Source organism: Octopus bimaculoides, chromosome 2 (assembly GCF_046866305.1).
Source record: "Octopus bimaculoides isolate indiv1 chromosome 2, ASM4686630v1, whole genome shotgun sequence".
In the NCBI taxonomy this organism is placed as follows: domain Eukaryota; kingdom Metazoa; phylum Mollusca; class Cephalopoda; order Octopoda; family Octopodidae; genus Octopus; species Octopus bimaculoides.
The window spans coordinates 117,795,017-117,818,732 of record NC_142929.1 but is presented as its reverse complement, the minus strand read 5'-3'; the positions used below and the strand labels follow the sequence as shown (position 1 = coordinate 117,818,732).

Sequence of the window (23,716 nt, the reverse complement as noted above, 5' to 3'; positions counted from 1 at the left end):
TTAAATTGAGTAAGAAATCATTTAATAATGTGTATTTCTACCAGTTTGAAACATGTATGTTAACTCATTTTTCTCTTACTTCTGTGCCATGATCTACTCGCACATCTTTAAAATTCAAAAGAGAGGTTAATCCACTACTCCATCTAAAAGATTATTATTGTCGAACATCAGACAAATTGTGTTGGACTTTTACACTTAACAACAGCAATAATTACAGACTGAGATACTGTTGGTACAACACGCGATTGGTCCAACATATCAGGAAACAATTGTACTATATTCATAACGACAAAGGTTCCTGGTCATCTGTCTATGCCATCGGTCTTAGCAGTCTTCCTGGATCGTCTGATTATAAGAATGCGCGACGAACGATTTTTACAACGAACTGGAAGCCACATTCTAGAATGTTCGAGAAAATCCTGACCACGCCATCGCTTCACGCTGATTGGTCGGTAAATAGATAGATCACGTGAAACTATAATGGTTTGCTGGTGATAACTGATCGAGTATCTAGGGATTCGGTTTCAAATCACCGCTACATCGCCCAGTTTTAGGGAGTGGGTGTTTTTCTCCTTGTTTTGTAGATCTTTACTCTTCTAAACTGCTGCAGCGCAGCTATGAATGAATCACTTGGAGGACTTAAAGGAGGAATTTTTTGTTGTTGGGAACATGGAGGAACAAGCCTAAGACGATGTTTTTGAGTCACCTGTTTAGATATTCCAGTTTATTGAATCTGAGATTTCAGTTTGCATTGTTAAGAAACTCGACAACATAGATGTGTATGATAAAAGCATTGACTTGCTTCTTAATTAATGAAAGTGTGGTATTTAAACGGAGTGGAGGTGGAATCGATAAATAATTCTGGTTTGAGAAAGGATGCGTGTATAGATAAAGGAAGAACGAGGAAACCAGGATTAAGTGCAACGATTTATTCAACCCGTTAAAAAAGCATTAAGACAGCAAAGCTGTGGAGATACATCTTGAAGAAATACTCAGAATATATACACAATAGTTTAATATGCAGTTGGTACATAATGATGATGCATGGGAGATAGAAAAGGATAAAAAATATACGAGACATAACTTCCGTAGGAAAACAGGAACAACGTACGCGTCGGAGGTAACCGGAGGTTGCCTGCGAAATAAACTTGCTCTCTGCCGAAGATCCAAAACCGATCGTGTAAAACCCACCTCACTGAGGAAATAGGGAAAAGTTTCCTTGTACAGCTGAGGGTAGCGCACTTGACTGGTCTGTCACGTGATGGGGTGGACAGCCCGCGTAAAGCTAGAGGGATTTGACCATCACATGATGAGCCAAAATGTATGTATTTAAAGGTAAAGAGCCAAACTGAACATGCTTGCTACAGTATCTAATTTGCTATAACAGAAACTAGTTGTAATTAAGTTGAATTAAGCTTCAGTTTTAAATTAAATATAATATAAGATTTAGCCTAGGACTGAATAGTGAATCCATGTTTAAATAGATTGGTAGCGTCTGAAACACTGCTGTAATACAGTTTACATGACTTATCGATTTTAAGAGAGTAGTGACGAAAAAAGTATTTATTTATCTGTTGAAGAAAGCAGTTAAACTTGCTAGAACACAATCACTTCTGTCCTGGCTGTGGTGTTATGTGCCATGCTGTGTTGTAGGGAAGGATCGGAAGTGAGGGAGTAGGCATGTCTTGTCGGAAGTGGGGCCTGTGGATCCCACCGGAAGTGCCGCGGTGGCATGCGGCATTCAGGGAAGCACGAGAGTCAGTCAGCGGCGAACAGTACATCAGAGCGGAAGTGTGAGACGGTAGAGCAACGGATAGCGCACGTGGACGTGGAGGTGAACCTTGGAGATTGTGACAGCACGTGGATGTTGAAAGTGACCCTTTCTCCGGACTGACAGGTAAGACTACCGTAATTCTCTCTTCGCTTCTGTCTTTTTTCTTCCTTTACATCACAAGCTATTTCGGCAGCTTTTGCAGCACGACCAACACGTGGTCAGGAAATCCTGTCACAAAGGCTAATTTAACGCGCCATCTCTATATCCCATGAGTCTAGCCAATCTCCTGGTTTCGTTGGCAAACACATCGACCTGTTCTCCCATCCACTTTGTTTTCCTCAGTTGACCATATGCCATAAATGGCCCTTCTGTGAAAGCCTCCATCAGCCAGCCTTCTATTTTTTCTGCGCTCAACTGGTCCTTCTCTTCCATTTCCAGGTATAGCGCCAATGCCGATCCATCGAGGTACAACGGTATAAAACTCGCTAGATCATCTATACCTTGGAGTCTTGCCACCAACTTAATTTTTTGCGGCCAAGCGGTCACATCTCCTCGAAACACGAGCCATACACATCATTTTTTTTTCTCGTTTGAAGTCCCTGGTTCATTCCCAGGTTCGGCACCAGTGTTCGGTGATGCGGGGACGCTATGCGCTGTGAGTTCGCGACAGGACAGTGGTGAGAGCTGCGAAGAAAACTATGCTGCACACACCATCACAGACAAAGATTTTCGAACCGTGTTCGATGGCCGGCAGTGGAAGGGAGATCCTCCGACATTGAAGAACGCAGTAGGCTGCTATCAGCATACCCTGAAAGGGGATGCCAGAAATGAGTTCGAGGGAGAGGTGGACCAGGGATCAAGGAAGGTGTTCTGATTCCTTGGAAGGAGGAAGTGAAGACTGGAGTGCTACCGCTGATGGCAGTGGTGCAGCCGACGAAACATAAAGTTAGGCCAGTATTGGATTTCCGGGAGCTGAACGACCACGTATTGTACCATACGGGCGGTGAAGCTACGGACACTTGTAGCGAAACCTTGAGAGAGTGGAGGGAGATGACGGGGGCCTCCACAATCGTCGACTTGAAATCGGCATACCTGCAGCTGCATGTGGCTGAAAGACTGTGGAAATATCAGCTGGTAAGGTATAAGGGACGGACGTACTGCCTGACCAGGTTGGGATTCGGGCTGAATTCAGCCCCGAAGATTGTGGCGACAATTCTCAAGACCCTCCTGGGAAAGGCCGACAAAGTGAAAAGAGCCACGAATTCCTATATTGATGACATCCTGGTGGATGAGAAAATAGTGTCGGCAAAGGAGGTCATAAGCCACCTGAAGAGTTTGGGGCTAACTGCCAAACCACCGGAGGCAATGAAAGGAAGAACTGCCCTGGGACTCAAGCTACGGAGTGACAAGGCTAGCGTGTTGGTGTTTCGGAGAGGGAATGAAATTCCAGAACTGGGCTCAAAGACGAGTAGGCGCGAACTGTTTTCTGTGTGTGGGAAGTTACTGGGACACTACCCGGTTGCAGGATGGTTCCGGACGACATGCAGCTTCATCAAGAGGCGAGCTGAAGGAGTGAGGTGGAGTGATGACGTAGGCGAAAAGACAGCCACCATGATGCAAGAAGTCTTGGAGAGGGTGACTGCAGAGGACCCAGTAAGAGAGGAACTGGTATGTGCCCAAATTGAAGAAGGGGATCGTGTGGTGTGATGCCAGCAGCATAGCGACGGGAGTTGTCCTGGAAATTGGAGGTGTCGTGGTGGAGGATGTGGCCTGGCTTAGGAAGAAGGACGACTGTAACCGCATCAACATGGCGGAGCTGGATGCCGTGCTGAAAGGGCTGAACCTGGCCCTGAGGTGGGGGCTGCGTTCCATCGAGATCCGGACTGTGAGGGAATCAGTGATCACAAGCGAGCGGAGGGTGCGAATCAAATGGGGTGCAGAGATGCTGATAAAACGCCGTCTGGCAATTCTGGGCGAGCTAGCTGCCGAGTTTGACTTGAGGCTGAGTGTGGTTTTTGTGCCCTCAGAGAAGAATAGAGTGGACGCCCTGACGAGAATAAAGAGAGCCTGATTGCAGGTGCAAGGAGTGGCTGCGATGTGTCGACTGAGTGACTCGGAGCTGAGGAGATTGCATACCATGCATCACATGGGGATGGACAGGACCCTGTTCCTAACTAGGAAAGTTGACTCGGACGTGACCAGGCAGAGTGTGCAAAGAGTAGTTGGGAGCTGCGACAGGTGCCAGTCCATTGACTTTGCTCCGGGTGTGCACGAGGCAGGAAGCATTCAAGTGGAACACGACTGGCAGTGGACGTGACGCACTACCTGCAGGGGACATACCTCTTGATGGTTGGCCATATGGAAGGAGATGAAGACGGGGACCGGGGAGGAAATCACAAGAATACTGAATGAGGTATTCCTAGAACAAGGCCCTGTGGATAAGCTGCTTGTGGACAATGGCACTGCGTTTCGCTCGGAGGTGTTGGGGGAAATGCTCTACAAGTGGCATGTCAGCCGTTTCTTCAGGACGGCATACCGGCCAAGTGGCAATGAAGTTCGGAGAGGCATCATCGTACCATCAAGACCATAGCAGAGAGGGGCCACATCTCACCGGTTGATGCCGTTTTTTGGTATAATATGTCACCCAGGACGGGACAGGCTGAGGAGTCAGTGCCACACAGGGTAATATTCAAGTACGAGTGGAGGTATCAATGTACTGCATCGCCGTATCCCGCAGAAGAGAAGGAGCATGCCTTTGTGCAGGTCGGAGAAGTCTGAGTTAAACCCCCAAATGCGCAGTGCACATCACAGTGGGAAAAGGGGACAATAAACTCTGTGAATTTGAGGAACAATGCATCCGTAGATGGCATTCCACGACATGTGTTGGATGTGCGCAGGGTCATCACTGCGACGGAGGATGGGGCCAACAGTAATGGACAAGAGGACGAAGCCGGCAGGAACATGCCAGGAAGTCCCACGGCGGTCACAGAGGGAGCGGTGCCTTCCTTGCTGGTTGGCTGATTACGAGACAAGTTAAGGCGTGTGGTCGGGGTTGAGAGGAGGGCGTGGGCAGGTTGGTTGAATGATCTTCAGATCAGGGGGGCGTTTGGTGTTATGAGCCAGGCTGTGTTGTAGGGAAGGATCGGAAGTGGGGCCTTTAGATCCCCCCGGAAGTGCTGCGGTGGACATGCGGCATTCAGGGAAGCACGAGGGTCAGCCAGCGGCGCACAGCACATCAGAGCGGACGTGTGAGACGGTAGAGTAACGATAAGCGCATGTGGACGTGGAGTGAACCTTGGAGATCGTGACAGCACGTGGATGTTGAAAGTGGCCCTTTCTCCGGACCGACAGGTAAGACTACCGTAATTCTCTCTTCGCTTCTGTCTTTTTTCTTCCTTTACATCACACTAGCCAAAACCGTTTTCACGCTCCACTGCCTGCCATGTCAAGCATAGTGCATACTGATTTTTACATCATTTAATTTGTAGACATTCTTTACAACGGGTGTCATTAAATTCTTTGAAAAAGTTGTTCCAATAGTCCAGTTATGGAAGTAGGTTTTATGAATTAGATGTATGCTTAAAGTGCGTTTGACTGAGGTTGGGAAACAGGAGAACGTCTTCCCCTGCATACATCCCCATTTCTATTACTGCTACAGACTTGTGTGATCAGGTTTTCATCTTTATTTTTCCCGCTTTGGTCTACAACAGTGCTCCTCAAAGTGGTGGTCCGCGGACCGGCACCGGTTCGCGTGCCATCAGCTGCCGGTGCGCGACGAGTTTCCAGAAAAGAAAGAAACATTATAAAATACCTATGTAATATTATATTATTTGTTTACAAAATAAATATAAGATTTAAAAAGTTGTCAACTTTTATTATATACATTATATATATATTGTTTCCGGTATAAATTAATATTACTAAGAAATGTGACCGGCCCCTGACACATTGGGGGTAAAAAACTACCGGTACGTCACATCATACTTTGAGAAGCCTACAAGACGTAAAAGCATTTCCAATACGGCCCACCTCACAAAAAGTTTGCCGATTTTTGCTTTACAGAAAGGAATAAACGGTACAGAATACTTCACATGTAAATTTGCTAATATAAAATTTAATCTTTTCGCCCTATATTTGTGACATACATCAACACATATGTTTCACAAATATACGTTGTTTCAAAATATAAATTTTACCGGTGTTATATCACGATTTATATTTTGAAATAGCACCAGGAACTTTCTTCGCCTAACACCGTTTTTATTAATTAACCGGCGTAATTGTTATTTTGATAATTGCTTGCTGCTGTGCAACTTTTCTAAAGGTTATTTAATATTTTTGCCACTTTTCATACTCTGCAATGTTTTGATGAGCATTTACCGGTATGTAGTATGATAAATTAGTGTTACTTGATGCGAAAGCTTTCCGTTGGTGTTTTAACATCTCTGTCTCTCTCGTGTCTGCTATATTTTACTAAATTCTGCCTTCTCATTTCTAATAGAAAAAATTTTCAGAAAACGTCAGAGGATTAACTACGCCAGGTATCTCAATAACTATATACACCTTAAGTTATCATTCAGCGATGGAGCTTAGGTGTGGTCGCTTGTCATGCTAGAAATAACTTCCAGTTCTTCCTCAAATCACTGTCTGAGAAAGGAAAAGAAACATTGGCTAAAGTATTCCGACACACACAGAATGGTGATGGCTAACATAACTCTGATCATACGTCAGGTTAATAGCAGTTAACAACATACGAATAAACAACAACTACCGCTATGGAGTGCAACCATCCTGTATGGGTGTTCTTTAAATAGGTTGTCTAAAAGAATCACGTTACTTTATGCACTCAGGAAAAAAGGCAGTGCCCATGATCCGTACATTGGCGTCCAAGGAACGCAGAGAGAAAAGTATCCTTAAACCAAAAACTTGGCCCGAATGCTTGCACAGAATGGACTTCGTCAAAGATGCCCAGTGTGCGAGGTGGTGATTTTTAAACCAGGAATTTGGTTAAGTTTACACCCAATTTGGCCCTATTGAGATTTTAACTTTTACTACAAAGGCAAAGTTGACCTCAGATAGCACAAACGTAAAGTTGTCCGCACATACCACAAGCGCAAATTTGACCCCACCCCTTCGTGTTCATACATAATCACTATTAAAAATCTATACGGTTTCATTATTAAAAAAGCATAAATTTACAAGATGCGGTTATCGTGAAGTAACCATATCAAAACATACTGCTAGCAGTAATAGTTACTTGCATTCACCAGTTATGTTCGCCTCCACCCCTCCACATTGAATTTGTTCTATTTTGTCTTATCAATCCTAACTAACCTTGACTTTACTCTAACTGATGTTTACTACCTTTTTTCATTTGCCTATAAAATGTAATAGAATAAATTTAATCTATTGAGTGTGCTCAAGGATTTGTGAGTATAAATAAATAACTGGTGCTTTTATTTTGATTAGGAGGAGGGTCAAAGACTGACTCTGCTAGTCATCATGACTATGTCAGGATAAGGCTGGTAGCCCTGGCATTGTTCCCTTCAATTACTTTTAAACAGTGTGCTCCAGAGATGGCTCCTATCTTCACCAGTCTCTTCAATCATTCTCTCTCTACAGTTGGCTATTCTGGTGTTTAGAAACATGCTACAATATATCCGTCCCCAAAGAAAGCAACTTCTCTGACCTTACTAACACCTGGCCTATTTACTCACTTCTAAGATCTCAACTTTATTTTATTGACTCTGGAAAAAGATGAAAGGTAAAGTTGACAACAGGATTTGAACTCAGAACATGAAAACCCAGAACAAACGTCAAACCTTTGTCATTCCATAACCTTAAGTACCAGTAATATACTAGGAGTTACCGGATCAACTTTACTCCTTCCCTAAAATAAGTGGTCTTTGTACCTATAGTTGGCAATTAGTTGATTACCAAATGAAAAGCCTTGTGATATATTTTCCCATTCTGTTTTCTTAGTTTAAATCCTGCCAAGATCAACTTCCCTTTTATCATGTTAGAAATAAATAAGTACCAGTTATGTACTTGGATGAATATAAGATTATTTTCCCTACTCAAAAATGTGTAGTTGTGTGCCTATGTTAGAAATCATTATTATTAATTGAGGAAAGCATTTATATCATAATAAACAATGAGATCATTGGAAACTAGTAACGTTCTATGTTAACAGTTAGTGAACACAAATAGTTCAAATGTAGAACGTATTGGTTTATTGTGTGGAAGAGGTAAATTATAACATTTTGGGCAGTATACTTTGTCACAGGAAATAGGTTAAATTTGCCTCTTTCTCATGTTAAATCAATATTTTAAGATTTGTTTTACTTCACCACACTACTCTTGGCTTTCATTGCTTTTTAATTATTTGTTTTTAGTTGTGAGCAGAAATGAATTCCAGTGTGTCCACTCTGTGTGAGCAGCTTGTATCTGTGGGCTACATCCAGCAAGGGAACCAGGCTCGGCAGCGTCATGAAGCAAAACTGAAGGAACTCTTGCAGCATGTAAGTGTTATAATTAATATCTGCTTTTTTAGACTCAGAAAATGTATCTAATATGAGTATGTGCCAAGTTGGACATATAAAAATCTACGTCACAACTAATAATATTTTTTAACAAGAGATCCCACTTGTGGTGTATTACTACAACTGCTAAAAATAGAAGCCATCTTGGGATAAAGAAAGGATGCATCAAATCTCTAGATATTGATAAATACTAAAATGATAGTATAGTCATAGTTGCAATGACATTCATTAAAGCTATCCTCGGTCAATGTTGAGTGCGGGTTAAACAGCAAAACTGCTTCTTAATTTTCTATCTACAAATGTTTTCCCACAATGCTCCATCCACTCATATGACAACTGGTACAAACCAGCAATGAAGCCTGAAGCCTCAATGTGTACACTTGATTTTCTAGAGATAGCAGCCAAATCTTCCTCAAATCACAGCCAACCATTTTAGATTCAGAATATATAAGAATATATGATATAATGTAGTCCTATATACACTTAAGAAAACAGATGGCCCCCAACTGGAAAGTCTTTCATCATAGATGTGCTCTATCAGGGCTGCCTTGAGTCTAAACAACAACAGTACGATACGTATCCGAAATTTATGTTACTACGCTATGTCTTGGTATGATAAAGAAAGTTCCAGTTAACTTTTAAATCATTTTAAAAGAGATTTTCATCGTCGGCATAGTTGATGTGACTGAAAAAGATCTAAGGGACATAACTGTTGTTATGGTTAAACAGCTCCTTATCATTATATACTTGTTACTATAGAAAACAAATCACTACCATGACTGATAAGATTAATTCACTTCATGATTATCTAATCATCTGCCGGTTAATTGTGAGTGAGAAAGGACTGCAATAGGGGAGCTGTATATGATTTAAATGCTTGCAATAGAATGAATCTTGCTAAAGATACTCAAGAACCAAAGTTACTTGATACACATTATCTCTATTAATCTATGCTTTCAGAGGAAACTTCCCCAAGAAGGCTGGGATGATCTCACCATAGAACTTGTGTTACATGAACTGGCTGTGATGGACAGCAACAACTTCATGGGTAACTGTGGTGTTGGAGAGCGTGAAGCCAGGTTAGCATCACAACTGGTTGCTAAACGACACTATAGGTAATACATACAAGTATTATTTGATTTTTTTTTATTTATTTCAGGGGATTTCTTTATTATTATTCTCATGTACGTTGTATCTATAACTTTTGTTGTGTTAAATACAGCTTTGTCGCTTATTTTTATCTATAGTGTAACCTTGACCCTTACTAGAGAGGTTTGTGCAGTGAAGTTAACACCCCTTTAATGTTAAACATCCTTTTAGATGTTTAGCCCAATAGACTTTGTAGGCCTACAAGGTTTACCAACTGCCCGTATGCTGCTAGCTGGGCCACAACATGTAGCTAACATACATTGTAGAAGCCTATGTGTGTGTAGAAATATATGTATATAGATGAAAGTCACAGAGAGGGTCATAACCCAACTAATTAGGGAGAGAGTCAGCCTAGATGAGATGCAATTCGATTTTGTGCCAGGTAGAAGCTCCACTGATGCTATATTTCTGGTAAGGCAACTGCAGGAGAAATACCTAGCCAAAGATAAACCCCTGTACTTGGCTTTTGCTGACTTGGAGAAAGCCTTTGACAGGGTCCCCCGATCCCTTATTTGGTAGGCAATGTGGAAACTAGGGATAAGTGGTTAGTAAGAGCTGTACAGGGATGCTGTCAGTAAGGAAAGGGTTGGCAACGAGTATTGTGAAGAATTCCTTGTAGAAGTAGGGGTTCACCAAGGATCAGTCCTCAGCCCCCTCTTATTCATCATAGTCCTCCAGGCAATAACAGAGGAATTCAAGACAGGCTACCCCTGAGAGCTCCTCTATGCTGATGATCTTGATCTCATAACAGAATGATTACCAGAACTAGAGAAGAAATTTCAGGTGTGAAAGCAAGGTTTAGAATCAAAGAGCTTTAGAGTCAATGTTGCAAAACCCAAAGTCCTAGTAAGTAGGAAGGCGAACAAATCACAAACTCCTTCAGGTAGATGGGCCTGCTCAATCTGTAGAAAAGGTGTAGGTAGAAACTCCATAACATGTACCCAGTGTAAGCTATGGATGCATAAGAGGTGCAGCAACATCAAAGGAGTGTTAACCGGGATGATAGTTTTTGTGTACGGCAGATGCACAGGAGCAATAAACACCGAAGATGCTCAGAAAACAGATTCCATCATATGCCAGGGGAAGAAACTAGAAGTAGTTGATAGCTTCCACTACCTAGGTGACCAAGTCTGTAGTTGGGGTGGATGCTCTGAGAGCATTGCCACTAGAATAAGAATAGCCTGGGAAAAGTTCAGAAAGCTCCTACCTCTGCTGGTGCTAAAGGCTTCTCACTCAGAGTGAAAGGTAGACTGTATGATGCATGTGTGTGAACTGCCATGCTTCACAGCAGTGAAACATGGGCCATGATTGTTAAGGACATACATAGGCTTGAAAGAAATGAAGCTAGTATGATCTGCTGGATGTGTAATGTCAGTGTGCATACACGACAGAGTGTAAGTACCCTGAGAGAAATGTTGGACATAAAAAAGCATCAGATGTATTGTGCAAGAGAGATGACTGCACTGGTATGGTCATGGTCATGTGCTGCATATGGATGAGGAGAGCTGTGTGAAGAAGTGTCACTCCCTAACAGTGGAAGGAACTTGTGAAAGGGGGAGACCCAGGAAGACATTGGATGAAGTGGTGAAGCACAACCTTTAAACATTGGGCCTCACAGAGGCAATGACAAGAGACTGAATCCTCTGAAGATATGCTGTGATTGAGAAGACCTGGCAAGTAAAGTGAGATCACAGCCATAGCCTATACAAGTGTCACATAACCAACCCATTTAAAAAGTACCTTTGAATCGTCGGGCGACAGGCCATGCTTGAGTAGACCTATTGAGTGTTATTTTAGGTATGTGCAGTTGTACTCAGTCCAGTCTGACCTGAAAATATATTTTAAATAAGTTTGAGATGTTTGGTTGAACTGTTAGAATGTTGGAAAACTATCTTAGTGATATTTGTTCCACTTCTTTACATCCTGAGTTCAAATCTTTCCAAGGTCAGTTTCCAGTCTCCTGGGGTTAATACTGAAGTTGATGGTGTTGAGTCCAACACAGCATTGAAATTCACCATTCATATTTACTTTGCAAAAATTTGAGAGTTTTTAGGATATTTATGTATTTTATTTTTTTCATGTTTTACAGTTTTAAATTTTTCTGTCTTCTTTTTAAGATTGGGTCATGGAATTGGTCGATCTGGAGATATCACTGCAATCCAGCCAAAGGCAGCGGGTTCCAGTGTTCTAATGAAAATAACAAACTGTTTGGCCCGTGATGTTATCAAACTAAGTGGTAAATGTTTGTTCATGGAGACTCGTCTCCACCTTTTATCTAGATATTCATCATTCTGTCAAAAATAATTTGTTGATAAAGTACTTCATTTGGTCTGACTGTTCTGTCAACAAGGGAAGATTCTTTTTTATGTCAGTCACAGAAAAATGTATAGTACCTGTGATATTTCCAAAGCCTTCTAGACTGATGAAATTTAGGTGTGGTTGTGTGATAAGAAGCTTGCTGCCCAACCACATGGTTCCAGGTTCAGTCCCACCATGTGGCATCTTGGGCAAGTGTCTTCTACTATAGGTCTAGGACAAACAAAACCTTGTGAATGGATTCAGTAGACAAGCTGAAAGATACCTGTTGTGTGTGTGTGTGTGTGTTTATGTCCCCATTACTTAGGGGTTTAGTAAAAGAGACCGATAGAATATGTACCAGACTTAAAATTTTAAAAGTCCTGAGGTCGATTCAGTTTGTTCCACTAAAACCTTTCAATGTGGTACCCCAACATGGCCACAGTCAGGTGACTTAAAGAAAGGAAGAGGTAAAAGGTATTAATGAAATCGGTGAGACTGATTCAAATGATGTTTATTTTAAACACCTGTAGGTTGATGTCTGCAGAAAAACTGAGTAATATATATCAAGTGATTTCTGGCACTCCTTTTTATTTACCTCCATGTTACATTCCAGTCAGTTAAAAGTCTTGTAAACCTCATAAGACAAATGGTCACTCCTGATTGATGTGAACTATGTGACCTATTTTATAATTCTGGAAAATGCAATCAGGAATTAGCACAATCATGGCAATTGTCTTCAAATATAGCCCAAGGCTAATAAATGCCTTGTAAGTAAATTTAGAAGATGGAAAATATAGGAAACCTACCATGTGTGTGTTGAAGGGGCGGAGGCATGTATAAACTTTACAAACACTCAGCTTTGCCTGAGCAAGGCAGTGATATGTTGACATTATGATTGGTCACTTTGCACTTTTGAAAACCTGTATAAGAATTTGCGTAGGTGAGGGTTGGTGACAGGAAGAACATCCTGTCATAAAATCCTGTCTCAAATACTTGCTTAACATGGAAAAAACGGAAGTTAAATGAATAAATGAATGTAATATGGTCATCTTGGCCTATTATAAACACCATACTCTCCCTTTTCTTACAAAATGCCATGTAGTTTAGCAAGCTGAATTTTTTTTTTTTTTTCAGGTGTACATTCTGTGAAGAATTGCTTTGTCGTTCCTGTAGCCACAGGTATGGCCTTGGTTTTGTGTATGCTGACCATTAAACAACATCGTCCTCAAGCAAAATATGTCCTGTGGCCCCGTATTGATCAGAAATCTTGTTTCAAGTCCATTGTTACTGCAGGTTTGTTCTCATTTGCCAACCATTCACACAATATGTACTGTTTATTATAATTACATATATCTATTCCAGGGAAGTGGCTTTGCTTGCATATTACAGAATGATGCTTGATTCTCAGATGCTTTCACCTGTCAACTTTAAAGACCAGATCCACTCTCTTATCACATTTTCTATATTGAAATTTCAATTGAATTATCATGCTGGAGTTATCTCTCTTGTTTGTTTCGCTTTTAGATTTGAAACATACAGCCACTTTGCCTCCATGAGGCCCAGTGCTCGAAAGGTGTTCTTTACGTGCCACTAGCACGGGTGTCAGTTACCATGACTATTTCATTTGGCTTGACAGGTCTCTCAAGCACAGTACATCTTCAAAGGTCTTGGTCATAAGTCATTGCCTCTGTGAGGCTCAAAGTTCGAAGATCATGCTTCACTACCATGTCCCATGTCTTCCTGAGTTTACCTCTATCACAGGTTCCCACTACAGTTAGAGATCGGCACTTCTTTATACAGCTGTCTTCAATTTCAGTGTCAGTGAAAAATTATCCAGTATGATCATCATCATTATTTTCATCACCATCATTATCATCATCCCTAACAACATTATTACCATATTTATGACCATCACTACCACATTTATTATTATCATCCCCACCACCACTTTCATTACACATCACTACCACTACCATCATTCTTATCAGCACCATTGTCATTCTACCTGTCTACCATGTGTGACTGACCAGTGTATGATGTAAGATATTTCAATCTGTTCTCAGGTTTCCAGCCTGTAATCATAGAGAATGTATTAGAAGGAGATGAACTACGAACTGATGTCACTAAATTAACTGAACAGATTGATATGCTGGGCAGGGAGAACATTGCCTGTGTCATGTCCACAACCAGCTGTTTTGCTCCACGAGCACCAGATAAGTATGTATCATTTTTATTAGATAAGCTTTATAAATCTATTATTTTATTGTTAATAATGTTATTGCTGTTAGTGGTGATGTTGTTGTGGTTGTTGCATGGTGGTGATGGTGGTAATGGTATTGTTGTTTAGCACATGGTCAGTCCTATTCAAGTAAACACATAGCCAGTTATTTGAGTTAGCCCTATTTGGACAAAGCTATGATGCTCAGACAACCTCTCTGACTCAGTACAGTGGTGTTTGTATGCTTTTCCCTCTATAGACTACTCTGTCCCTGTATGTCATATACAGTCTGACAACAGTCACAGAGGAGATACTAATAATATAACAGTTGCCGTTTTTCTACATTTAGCTCTGATCTATCCATTGCAACACAGTGTTTGAAGCTAAAAAAAGTTATTGATGTTGCTACTGTTATTTTTGTTTATCTATTTGGACTGCATGAGAGGTAGTATAACTTAACAGTTATACAGCTTAACACTAGAATGCAACAAGAGTACTGCATGTCATCATAGAGCATTCATACCTCAAAAGTATGTCGTTAATGTAGTGACCAACCTGTAATTAAAATACAAGTATGTCTGAAAGAAAAACATGCTGTATACTCTCTCTTTGTAAAAAAACACATTTTTTGAAAATTCAACTCAATGGCATGGTTGTGTAGTCAAGAAATTTACTTTGGAATCAAGTGGCTCCAGGTTCATGATAGCTGATGCTTGACCAATATCTCCTCAGTGGAATAGAATGTGGAAGATGGAAAGCTATCATACATGTGTATGTATGTGGGAGCATACAACAGTGTAAATACAGGGGTGGGTGCTGAAAAGTTCCTGGCTGTAAGGGTATTGCAAAAGGCCTGGTTGGAGGCCCAACCTTCCAAGTTCTTTTACAGGGCTTGGAATAACTGGATGATTACAGCAATAAGTGTGTGAATCTGAGAGGGGAATACATGAAATAAAATCATAATTAACTGATCCTCCTGTATTTTCTTTTACCCAAAGTCAGGAACTTTTCAGCTTCACCTCATACTGTGTACTTAATACTTAAAAAGAAGTAACTAACTTTCTAAAAGAGACATAGCTTGAGTAAAATTTGTCCATTCTAATCTGCATTTCTCACTCTCTCAATATATCTGTTTCCCTCTCTATCATCTTGTCCATCTGTAGACTGGAAGAGATTGCTAAATTGTGCAAAGAAAACAACATTCCACATTTGGTAAACAATGCATATGGAATCCAAGCTTCTAAATGTACACATTTACTGGAACAGGTTAGTATATATTCAGATTTCCTTTTTGTCTTGTTCATGCCATCATTATCATCGTTTAACATCCGTCTTTCATGCTGGCATGGGTGAAACAGTTTGACAAGCCTGCACCAGACTGCTGTAACTGTTTTGGCAGGATTTTTTACAGCTGGATGCCCTTCCTAATACCAGCCACTTAGTAGAGTGGACTTAGTGCTTTTTACATGGCATAAGCACAGGCAAGGTCAGTTTTGACAAGGCTTTTACAGTTGGATGCCCTTCTAAACACCAACCACTTTACAATGTGGAGACCACCATATAATAGAGCAGGGAACTCTGTCGAGAGTTTTCTCCAGGTCGATGAAGGCTAAGTACAATGGCTTACTTTTGGCCAAGTACTCACTAGGAAGATGGCATCTGTGGCACTCTTCCCAGGTACAAAACCAAACTGCCTCTCATTTAGTTTAGTTCTATTTCTAATCAATTGAGCTATAACCCTCTCAGTAACTTTCATGATTTGGTCTAGTAATTTAATGCCTCTGTAGTTGTTTCTATCTAAGGCATCACCTTTACCCTTGTAGCAGCTAACTATAATACTACTACACCAGTCATTGGGAATGGTGCCATCCTATGACTAAGCTGTAGCCTACACAACCAGAAATTTTAATCATCTCGGCAGTGATTCCTGATGGCCCAGGAGCTTTCCCTGTCTTCACGTCCTTAATTGCCTTATCTATTATGCTGCTATCAACCCTGATGGCTGGTCCCTCAGTTGGTTCGATATTTGGTAGACTCTTCTTCTCCCATTCATTTTCCACATTTAGTAACTTTTCATAGTGACATGTATTTATTTATGTGTGTGTGTGTTTTGATGAATAAAAACTGAGTAATGAGTGGAAAAGAAATGTCTAGAGGCAATTGCTGCATGAAAAATAATGAAGTGGCCCAAGTTGTAGTAAACCAAGAAATAACAGTAATTTACTTTGCTACTAGTTTTTCACACAGCAAATGTCTCTAGATATTTCCTTCCCGACCAATGCTCAGTTTTTATTCACTAAAAGTTTCTGTATTCTCTCACTAACCTTACTTCTAGCAAATTAGGTTAGGCTATGCTTTGCTGATGAAGTTTAATATTACCAAAGCATTCCTGGAGTTGTCACTATACTGACCAAAGATCAGACTGACTCCACACTGAATTCTAATTTTAGAATTTAATTTTAGCTGCAGGAAAAGTACTTGGCTAAAAATAAGCCATTGTATTTAGCCTTCATCGACCTGGAGAAAGCTTTCATCAGAGTTCCCTGCTCTGAGTTGTCTCCCTCGTTCTTTGTTGCTAATTCATTATTAGAAAATATTTGTCTCTTCCCTTAGAGATGTAATTTTAATTAATAATTTCTTAGCTTGTTACATTAAGTTAGTACTGGCTTTATTGTTATTTTATGTTGAATTTAAACTGTTCTAGATAAATGTTTGGGAAGAACACCAGAGAATGACAGCTGTGAGGAAGAAAGATTAGAGTGATTTTGTACAGGGTCCAAGGTACATTTGGTAAATGACAGTAATAAGATCATAGAAGGTTGAAGAAATAAGACCATTGTACAAATAATAAAATCAAACAGATGACACAGTTTAATGTGTTAGTAATTGCAATGTTCTGAGGCTTTATGGGTTTTTCAGTTTGATAACTTCTTGAACATGGCTTAAAATCTGTGACTGTAGTTGGCTTATTGTACCAAATGTGTAAACATATAGTGTGTGTGTTGGTGGGTGGAATTATAGTTGATTTAAACAAAACCTGTCTCCCTGTTTCTTGACCCCAAAAGGAAGGAGGTAGAAGTTAAACTTCACAAGAATTGTACTAAAAAATTTGACCAAGTTAATTGTTTAAAACAATATATCTTACAGTATTTAACACCATCATTTCTGAACTTGTAGTAACCTTTTGGGAGTTGATGTGATGATATTCAGTATATGTAATGGAATGGACAGAACTACTTCTTGAAATAATATTGAATAATTATAGAATAGTAGAGTACCATAGCACATGTTTTATTTGATCTAATGTCTTGTGTTTGTGAGTTTGAATGCCACTGGAATCAACCCTGTTTTTAAAATAAATGCAAACTCTTGGTTTGTGGTTACAAATGAGCCAAGGAGGGGGCTTTTGTGAAGTTACTCAACTTGCTAGCAATAAACGCCAAGATGTCCTTAAATTATAAATAAAAGAAACTACACATTGTATTACATAATTTTTGATATACTAAAATAGATGGAATGGCCACTATTGGAATGAGTCTGTTTGTAATTCTGCCTGAAAAGATTAACCTAGGATTAAACAATTACAATGGTGTGATTACAAATCCACTGTCAGTATTTTGTTGTTTCGAAGATGTGGAAGCAGATACTGAATTTTACATTCCTTAGTCCATCTAACTGTTGGCTTTAAGACTAAAACTTTTGAGATAGTTCTATGCAATAGATAAGTTTCCTATTCCAGGGATATATTTGCTTTACATCTATTAATGCTCCTTTATTTAGAGTTATTTAGTTACGGCCTTATGGGACCTCAAGTTTCACAAATAGGTAATCTTTTATGTGTGCTCAGCAGTCTATTATATCCACTTATATTCATCTAATATAATGATGGATGATAGTTGATGCTGTGGTAAGTTCCATGAAACAGTTACACTCTCCATTAATTAATGGTGAATTAAATTGGAGGAAAGGGGTAACTATTTTATGTACTTTGATCTAGTTCTAGTTCTAGGAATGTAAAATTACTTTGTATTTTCATTAGGTTTGGTGAGGAATCAGAAGTTCATGATGAGTCAGATGTTTGTGTAATAGAAGAGTGTACTGCTATAATTGCTGCAGTTGTTCTCATCTTACCATGATGACACTTGTGGTTGTTGTAGTTGTTATTTCCCTGCCTTTGAAGTGGTTACTGTTATTAATGTCATATCTCTTTGACTGCTTTTAAGTGGACACTAGATGACTAAAATTAATCAAAGAATGTCATTAATGGAACTGCAATAGGATTCATCCAATAACTATGCTAACTGAAGCTAATCTATCTTTATTGTGTGAAATGTAATTTTAAAGTTTAAGACTGAAGGTTTCATCAGGTAGACTTATAGTACAGAGACAGGGATTCTTAACAAAACATTCACTCATCATTTCTGACGAGTAGTTATTAATTATTGTAGTGGATGATGTTCAGAATTCCAAATTGAAAACTTGTGGTCTTCACTTTAAAGACTACAGAATGGTTGTTGGGAATGATTTGGCTACATATATTGAATAAATCAAGTAACTACTTTGACATTTCTTTGTTAGTCAAAGTAGTCCTTCCCAAGGATATTTAGTCCCTATGTTGAGAAGGTTTATCTAAATACATACCCGCTCTTTGTTTTGCATGTTTAGTGATAAGTTTACTGACCAAATGCATTTCGCCTGTTGCATATTTTCATCCATAATAACTACTGTCGTTTCTGTTGCATGCCAGGCTGCACGTGTTGGCAGAATTGATGCTTTTGTCCAGAGCACTGATAAAAACTTCATGGTCCCTGTGGGAGGTTCAATCATTGCTGGGTTTGACAAAAATTTCATTGATGAAATTGGTAAGATGTATCCAGGTAAGTGTTTGATTTGGATTTCAACTAAGGAAAGTAACTCTAATAGAAAGACTTAATAAAGGCTTATTAGGAAAGGTGTTTTTGGTAAAAGTGGTAATGTCTCAGCAGAATGGCAATAACAAACCATGCCTTTTAAGTCAGTGTGTGTATGTGAATGCACATATTCCAATGGCTAGAGTGTTGGATCTTTGAATCATATAACATCTCCCAGTCTGTGCTATAGAAGTGGTTCTCAAACTTTTTTTATCATAATAAAGGGTTTAAAGTTGTTTGACATAGTGAAAGAAAAAAGAGTAGCACTCTTGGACTTTTTGTGGGACCTCCAAGAATGCTGGGATGGGGACAAAAAAAACAATCACCTATGGGTTGTCCTCAGGCAGAAGATTTGGTTTGAATTTTTGTAACAGGACCCAAAGGGCCATATAGCAATGTTAAACTGGGCAATAGGAATCAGTAACATACTTCACTATTTACATGGTGTCATTTAACCATTTTGACCATCTCCAGTTTTATATAGGAAATGTTACATGTTGTTGCTTTTAATGATGGTGGTGGTGTTACTTTTCAACCCCTAGCTAGCATTGATTGTAGAAGATTTATGATCAAAGGCATTCCAGCCATTATCATCATCTCATCTGCTACAGGTTTAGGGAATCCAGGACCATAATTTGTTTGTTTTATACCTTCTCAAGGCAGAGCCTCTTCGACTCCAACTGTTGACCTCTTCATCACACTCTTGTCTCTTGGTTCTACTGGTTACATGAAACTTTTGAAAGACAGAAAAGAAATGTTTATATATTTGAAGAACGCACTGTCATCATGTGCCGAGAAACATGGCCAAAAATTATTGACCATCAACAATAACCAAATTTCAATGGGTAAGTTACAGTTTTCTAATGACAATCTCATTGACTTGTTATTTAACCCTAATTGAGAAGACTTATCATAAAAAGGCATTTCAGTTATAATTATCCCATCTAATTTACCTACCACTATATTATTCAATCTGTTCTTCCTTTTTTTTTTTTTTATATGGTAGCAGAACATTTTGCAGTTATGTCTAGCAAACCAAGTATCCATGTAGAGTATCCTCTTGTTGCATCAAACTGTTGTGGTTGTTTGTTAGTAACTATGTTTTTGTTGTTATTTAGTTTTGTTCGTTTTGTCCATCTCTGCTCAAGCAGACTTATGTCACCTGCTAAACTCTTCATTACTTAAAAATTGGAATAGAAATATATAACAGAGGTTAAAGACAGTCCACCCCTCCATCTTGATGAGGGCCAAATGTGTCTGATTAGCGTCCAATTTTCTATCACTGACCATTATTCCAGCCGTGACCAATTTGAAGAATTATGTTACTCTATTGATTTTTGCAATATATGTTACAGAAAGCACATCTATTGCAACCAAGACAGGTGTTAACGAGATTGAAACAAGAGGCATAACTGAGCGATTCTTCTGTCAATTAACTGGCTGGACCTTAGTAAATAGAGTTATAGACCTTACACAATACTAGTATGAAAAACATATAATAGGAACTTGAGTTTTGTTCACATATCTGCTTTGCTTTAGACAGCAGTGAGCTTCTTGTATCATTGATCATAATGTCTGTCTGTTTCTATTGTTTCTAATAATTGTCTGTTTCTATTTCCATAGCAATGACCCTCAGATATGAAGAGAGCATTAATGTAACTGAAATTGGATCTATGCTGTTCAAACGATTTGTCTCAGGAACAAGGTAAGTTATCTTTATACTACACATGTGCACACCAAAACATGGAACATATGGGTGAAACATGAACTCTGCAAATCATATTGCAAGCTATCCATCTCAGAGGATAGTAATTCTTTCATTATGCTTGCAATGTGACAACCTCTCTAATGTCTGTGGCATAAGATAATATGCAGTTCACTGTGTAAAGCAGTTGTATGAGATGGAGCTACTTTATGAATGTCTCATACAACAATAAAACTGCTTTATCCCGAATTCATAGCTGAATCATCATTCTTTATAAACAGGTACAAAAATGAAGAGAAAGTAAGAGTACAGAGGAGTAAGAACAAAACTCAACAATGAGTTAGGAGTAACATCTGGCCTTTGTTAGGCAGGCCCAGCTGGAGCACACGTTTTTCTCTTACCAAAAGCACAAAATGCTTGTGGTAAAATTCAAGCTATGAACAATGTCAAGCACTTTTAATGCAAAGGTCAACTCTGCCTTCAGCAGATAAACTATCAGTAAGGAATAACTGCACTCTTCCTCCATGTAAAATTGGTAATGTACCTTAAACAACAGTATCACCGTTTAACATCCGCTTTCCATGCTAGCATGGGTTGGACGACTTGATTGAGGACTGGCAAGCCAGAAGGCTGCACCAGGCTCCAATCTGATCTGGCAGAGTTTCTACAGCTGGATGCCCTTCCTAACGCCAACCACTCCAAGAATGTAGTGGGTGCTTTTACATGCCACCAGCACGAGGGCCAGTCATACGGTACTGGCAACGGCCTCGCTCAAAAAGGTGTTTTTTTTTTATGTGCCACCAGCACAAGTGCTAGAAGTCGACACTGGTAACGATTACGCTCAATGGTGCTATTTATGGGCCACTAGCACGGAAGCCAGACAGCTGCACTGGTAATGAACACGCTCTGACAGTGCTCTACTGGCGCAGGTGCCAGTCATCGAATATGGTTCAATTGCGATTTCGATTTCACTTGCCCCAACAGGTCTCAACGAGCAGAGTTTAGTGTCCAATAAAGTAAAGATGCGAATAAGTGAGCTGGCTACACTTCTGGCAGAGGTCACAGCTTATGCTCTCACTTGGCTTGCCGAGTCTTCTCCTTAACAACAGTATATTATGAATAAACTGCCAGCTCAGATTTTCACTGTAAAATGATATTAGACATTATAAAAAGCAACAGCTTAAGTAGCTATGACTGGATTTGTTTCTCTTTCCTATCTGAATATGTGCTTGTAATGTCTAAAATGTATTGTAAAATCATATTTCTTTCCATCTTTCATTGGTAGGGTAATTGCTAAAGACTCAGGGACAAAGGAAATATGCAAACAAAGCTTTGTAAATTTTGGAGCCCATTATAACAACTACCCATGCAGTTACCTGACTGCAGCTGCAAGTATTGGTATGACAAAAACGGATGCTGACACATTTATAAACAGATTAGATAAGGTACTTGCAAAATTCAGTAACAGCAACTGTGAAATAATCAGACAACCTTCTGAAGATATAAGTACTAATGACGATACAAGTACAACTAGTAAAGATAAGCTTACCAATGATGAATTAAATACAAGCATTAAAGATGTATTAAGTAATGACGATGTCAATGTAAATACCTGAGACATTTGTTTACTAGATGTGATAGCTATATTATAAATCAATCAATTCAAAATCATTTTCACTTTTATAATAAAACCACTTAGAAAAGCTCTGCTAAATTGTTTTCTTTTGTTTTTGAAATGTATTGTCAAAGATTGATATTAACGTATGTATAAAATATTCACAGGCATGGCAGTGTGTAATTAATTATTCCACTTCATAAGCTTGTGGTATAAAGTGCAGTTCTATTACGTGTCTTCTCAGGCCAACCAAAGCCCTGCAAGTGAATTTAATAGACAGAAATTGAAAGACGCCGTGTGTGTGTGTGTATTTACACATGTATGTATATGTGTTGTTCAGTTGCAATCGTCCATAAAAATGTGTCCAACCAGGGAAAATATTACTTTGCTTTGAAACAAGAATGAATTGGCTGACAGGAAAAAGCATCCTCGTGTCAAGAATCTGCCACAATGAATTTCATTTAAAACATACAAGGATGGCAAAAGTGGAGATACACAGCCATGGATGGACTTCACTTCATTACTAGTGTCTCAGCCCCTGTCTCACTGCAGAACCATCAACTAAAAAATATATGCATTCTTACACTGTGAAAGCACTGAGCAAAAACTAACAGTGATGTTTGTTGACATTCCCTGCTAAATCATCCTGTAATACCATACTTCCAAAAACAAGTTGAATAGAAATATCCCTTATTTGACAAAGAGGTATGTGTTAGTAACAAAAGGGGCATTCAACTAAAATAATGCCTCAATTCATCAAATCCAGGCATAGGCAGTCTTTATCAAGAAGTGGGCTACATGAGACATGACTCATCTGGTAGGCCACACTACAAAAGAGTTCACAGTAATTTTTTTCACAAGGCTTGCCATTCAGAAAGGTCTGTTAACCACCAGTTGCTTCATGAATGGTCTAGCTTATGCTCTACCTTGGAAAACAGACATAAATCAAATGAATTTTTACACATATACATAGGATAATAGAGTGTCAAACTTTTTAAAATTCATTCTTTTTCTATATATATATAGGCACAAGCACCGTGGTAAGCAGTTTGCTTCCAAAACATATGGTTCTGGGTTCAGTCCAATTGCATGGTACCTTGGGCAAGTGTCTTTTACTATGGCACCAGGTTAACCAAAGGATTGTAAGTAGATTTGGCAGACAGAAACTAAAAGAAGTTTGTCAAGGTGAATGATAATGATCACGTGTGTGTGTCCTTGTATCTGCATTTGTTCCCCACCATCACTTGACACTTGGTGTTGATGCGTTTACATCTTAATAACTTATCAGTTTGATAGAAAAAATGAGAGACCAATGGAATAAGTACCAGTCTTAAAAAAAAAAAACAAAAAGAAGTATTGGGGTTGATTTGCTCAACTAAACATTTACAGGCAGTGTCCAAACATGGCTATAAGTCCAATGACTGAAACACAATAAATATATGGAGTTCCTGCCTTAAAAACAGGAACTAAACCACAGTTATTTTGTGTTCTTTGCTACATTGGTT

At 39.4% G+C, this 23,716-nt stretch overlaps 1 protein-coding gene across 7 annotated transcripts; it reads left to right on the top strand.

Annotated features, from left to right (window-relative positions):
* The first annotated feature begins 1,874 nt into the window (after positions 1-1,874).
* On the top strand, positions 1,875-22,310 carry LOC106882424 (O-phosphoseryl-tRNA(Sec) selenium transferase). 7 transcript variants are annotated; one of them, XM_089347601.1, is made up of 11 exons: positions 1,875-1,897; positions 8,170-8,295; positions 9,277-9,431; positions 11,583-11,701; positions 12,898-13,056; positions 13,827-13,980; positions 15,145-15,247; positions 18,729-18,858; positions 19,551-19,736; positions 20,515-20,596; positions 21,882-22,310. In XM_089347601.1, exons 2-11 carry the CDS (start codon positions 8,182-8,184, stop codon positions 22,210-22,212), a joined length of 1,533 nt encoding a protein of 510 aa, XP_089203727.1. In that variant the 5' UTR covers positions 1,875-1,897; positions 8,170-8,181; the 3' UTR covers positions 22,213-22,310. The 7 variants fall into 7 exon arrangements, with proteins under 7 accessions (XP_089203727.1, XP_089203725.1, XP_014788583.1 ...); XM_089347599.1 differs by lacking the exon at positions 1,875-1,897 and adding an exon at positions 4,950-5,125; XM_014933097.3 differs by lacking the exon at positions 1,875-1,897 and adding an exon at positions 5,715-5,849.
* The last annotated feature ends 1,406 nt before the right edge of the window (positions 22,311-23,716 follow it).

What these genes read in the sequence shown, in the direction of transcription:
- LOC106882424 (XM_089347601.1), top strand. Translation starts at nt 8,182, where the DNA reads ATGAATTCCAGTGTGTCCACTCTGTGTGAGCAGCTTGTATCTGTGGGC. An exon ending in CAAGTCCATTGTTACTGCAG is followed by an intron (nt 13,057 to 13,826) that starts GTTTGTTCTCAT and finishes ATCTGTTCTCAG; the next exon opens with GTTTCCAGCCTGTAATCATA. An exon ending in CAATAACCAAATTTCAATGG is followed by an intron (nt 19,737 to 20,514) that starts GTAAGTTACAGT and finishes CTATTTCCATAG; the next exon opens with CAATGACCCTCAGATATGAA.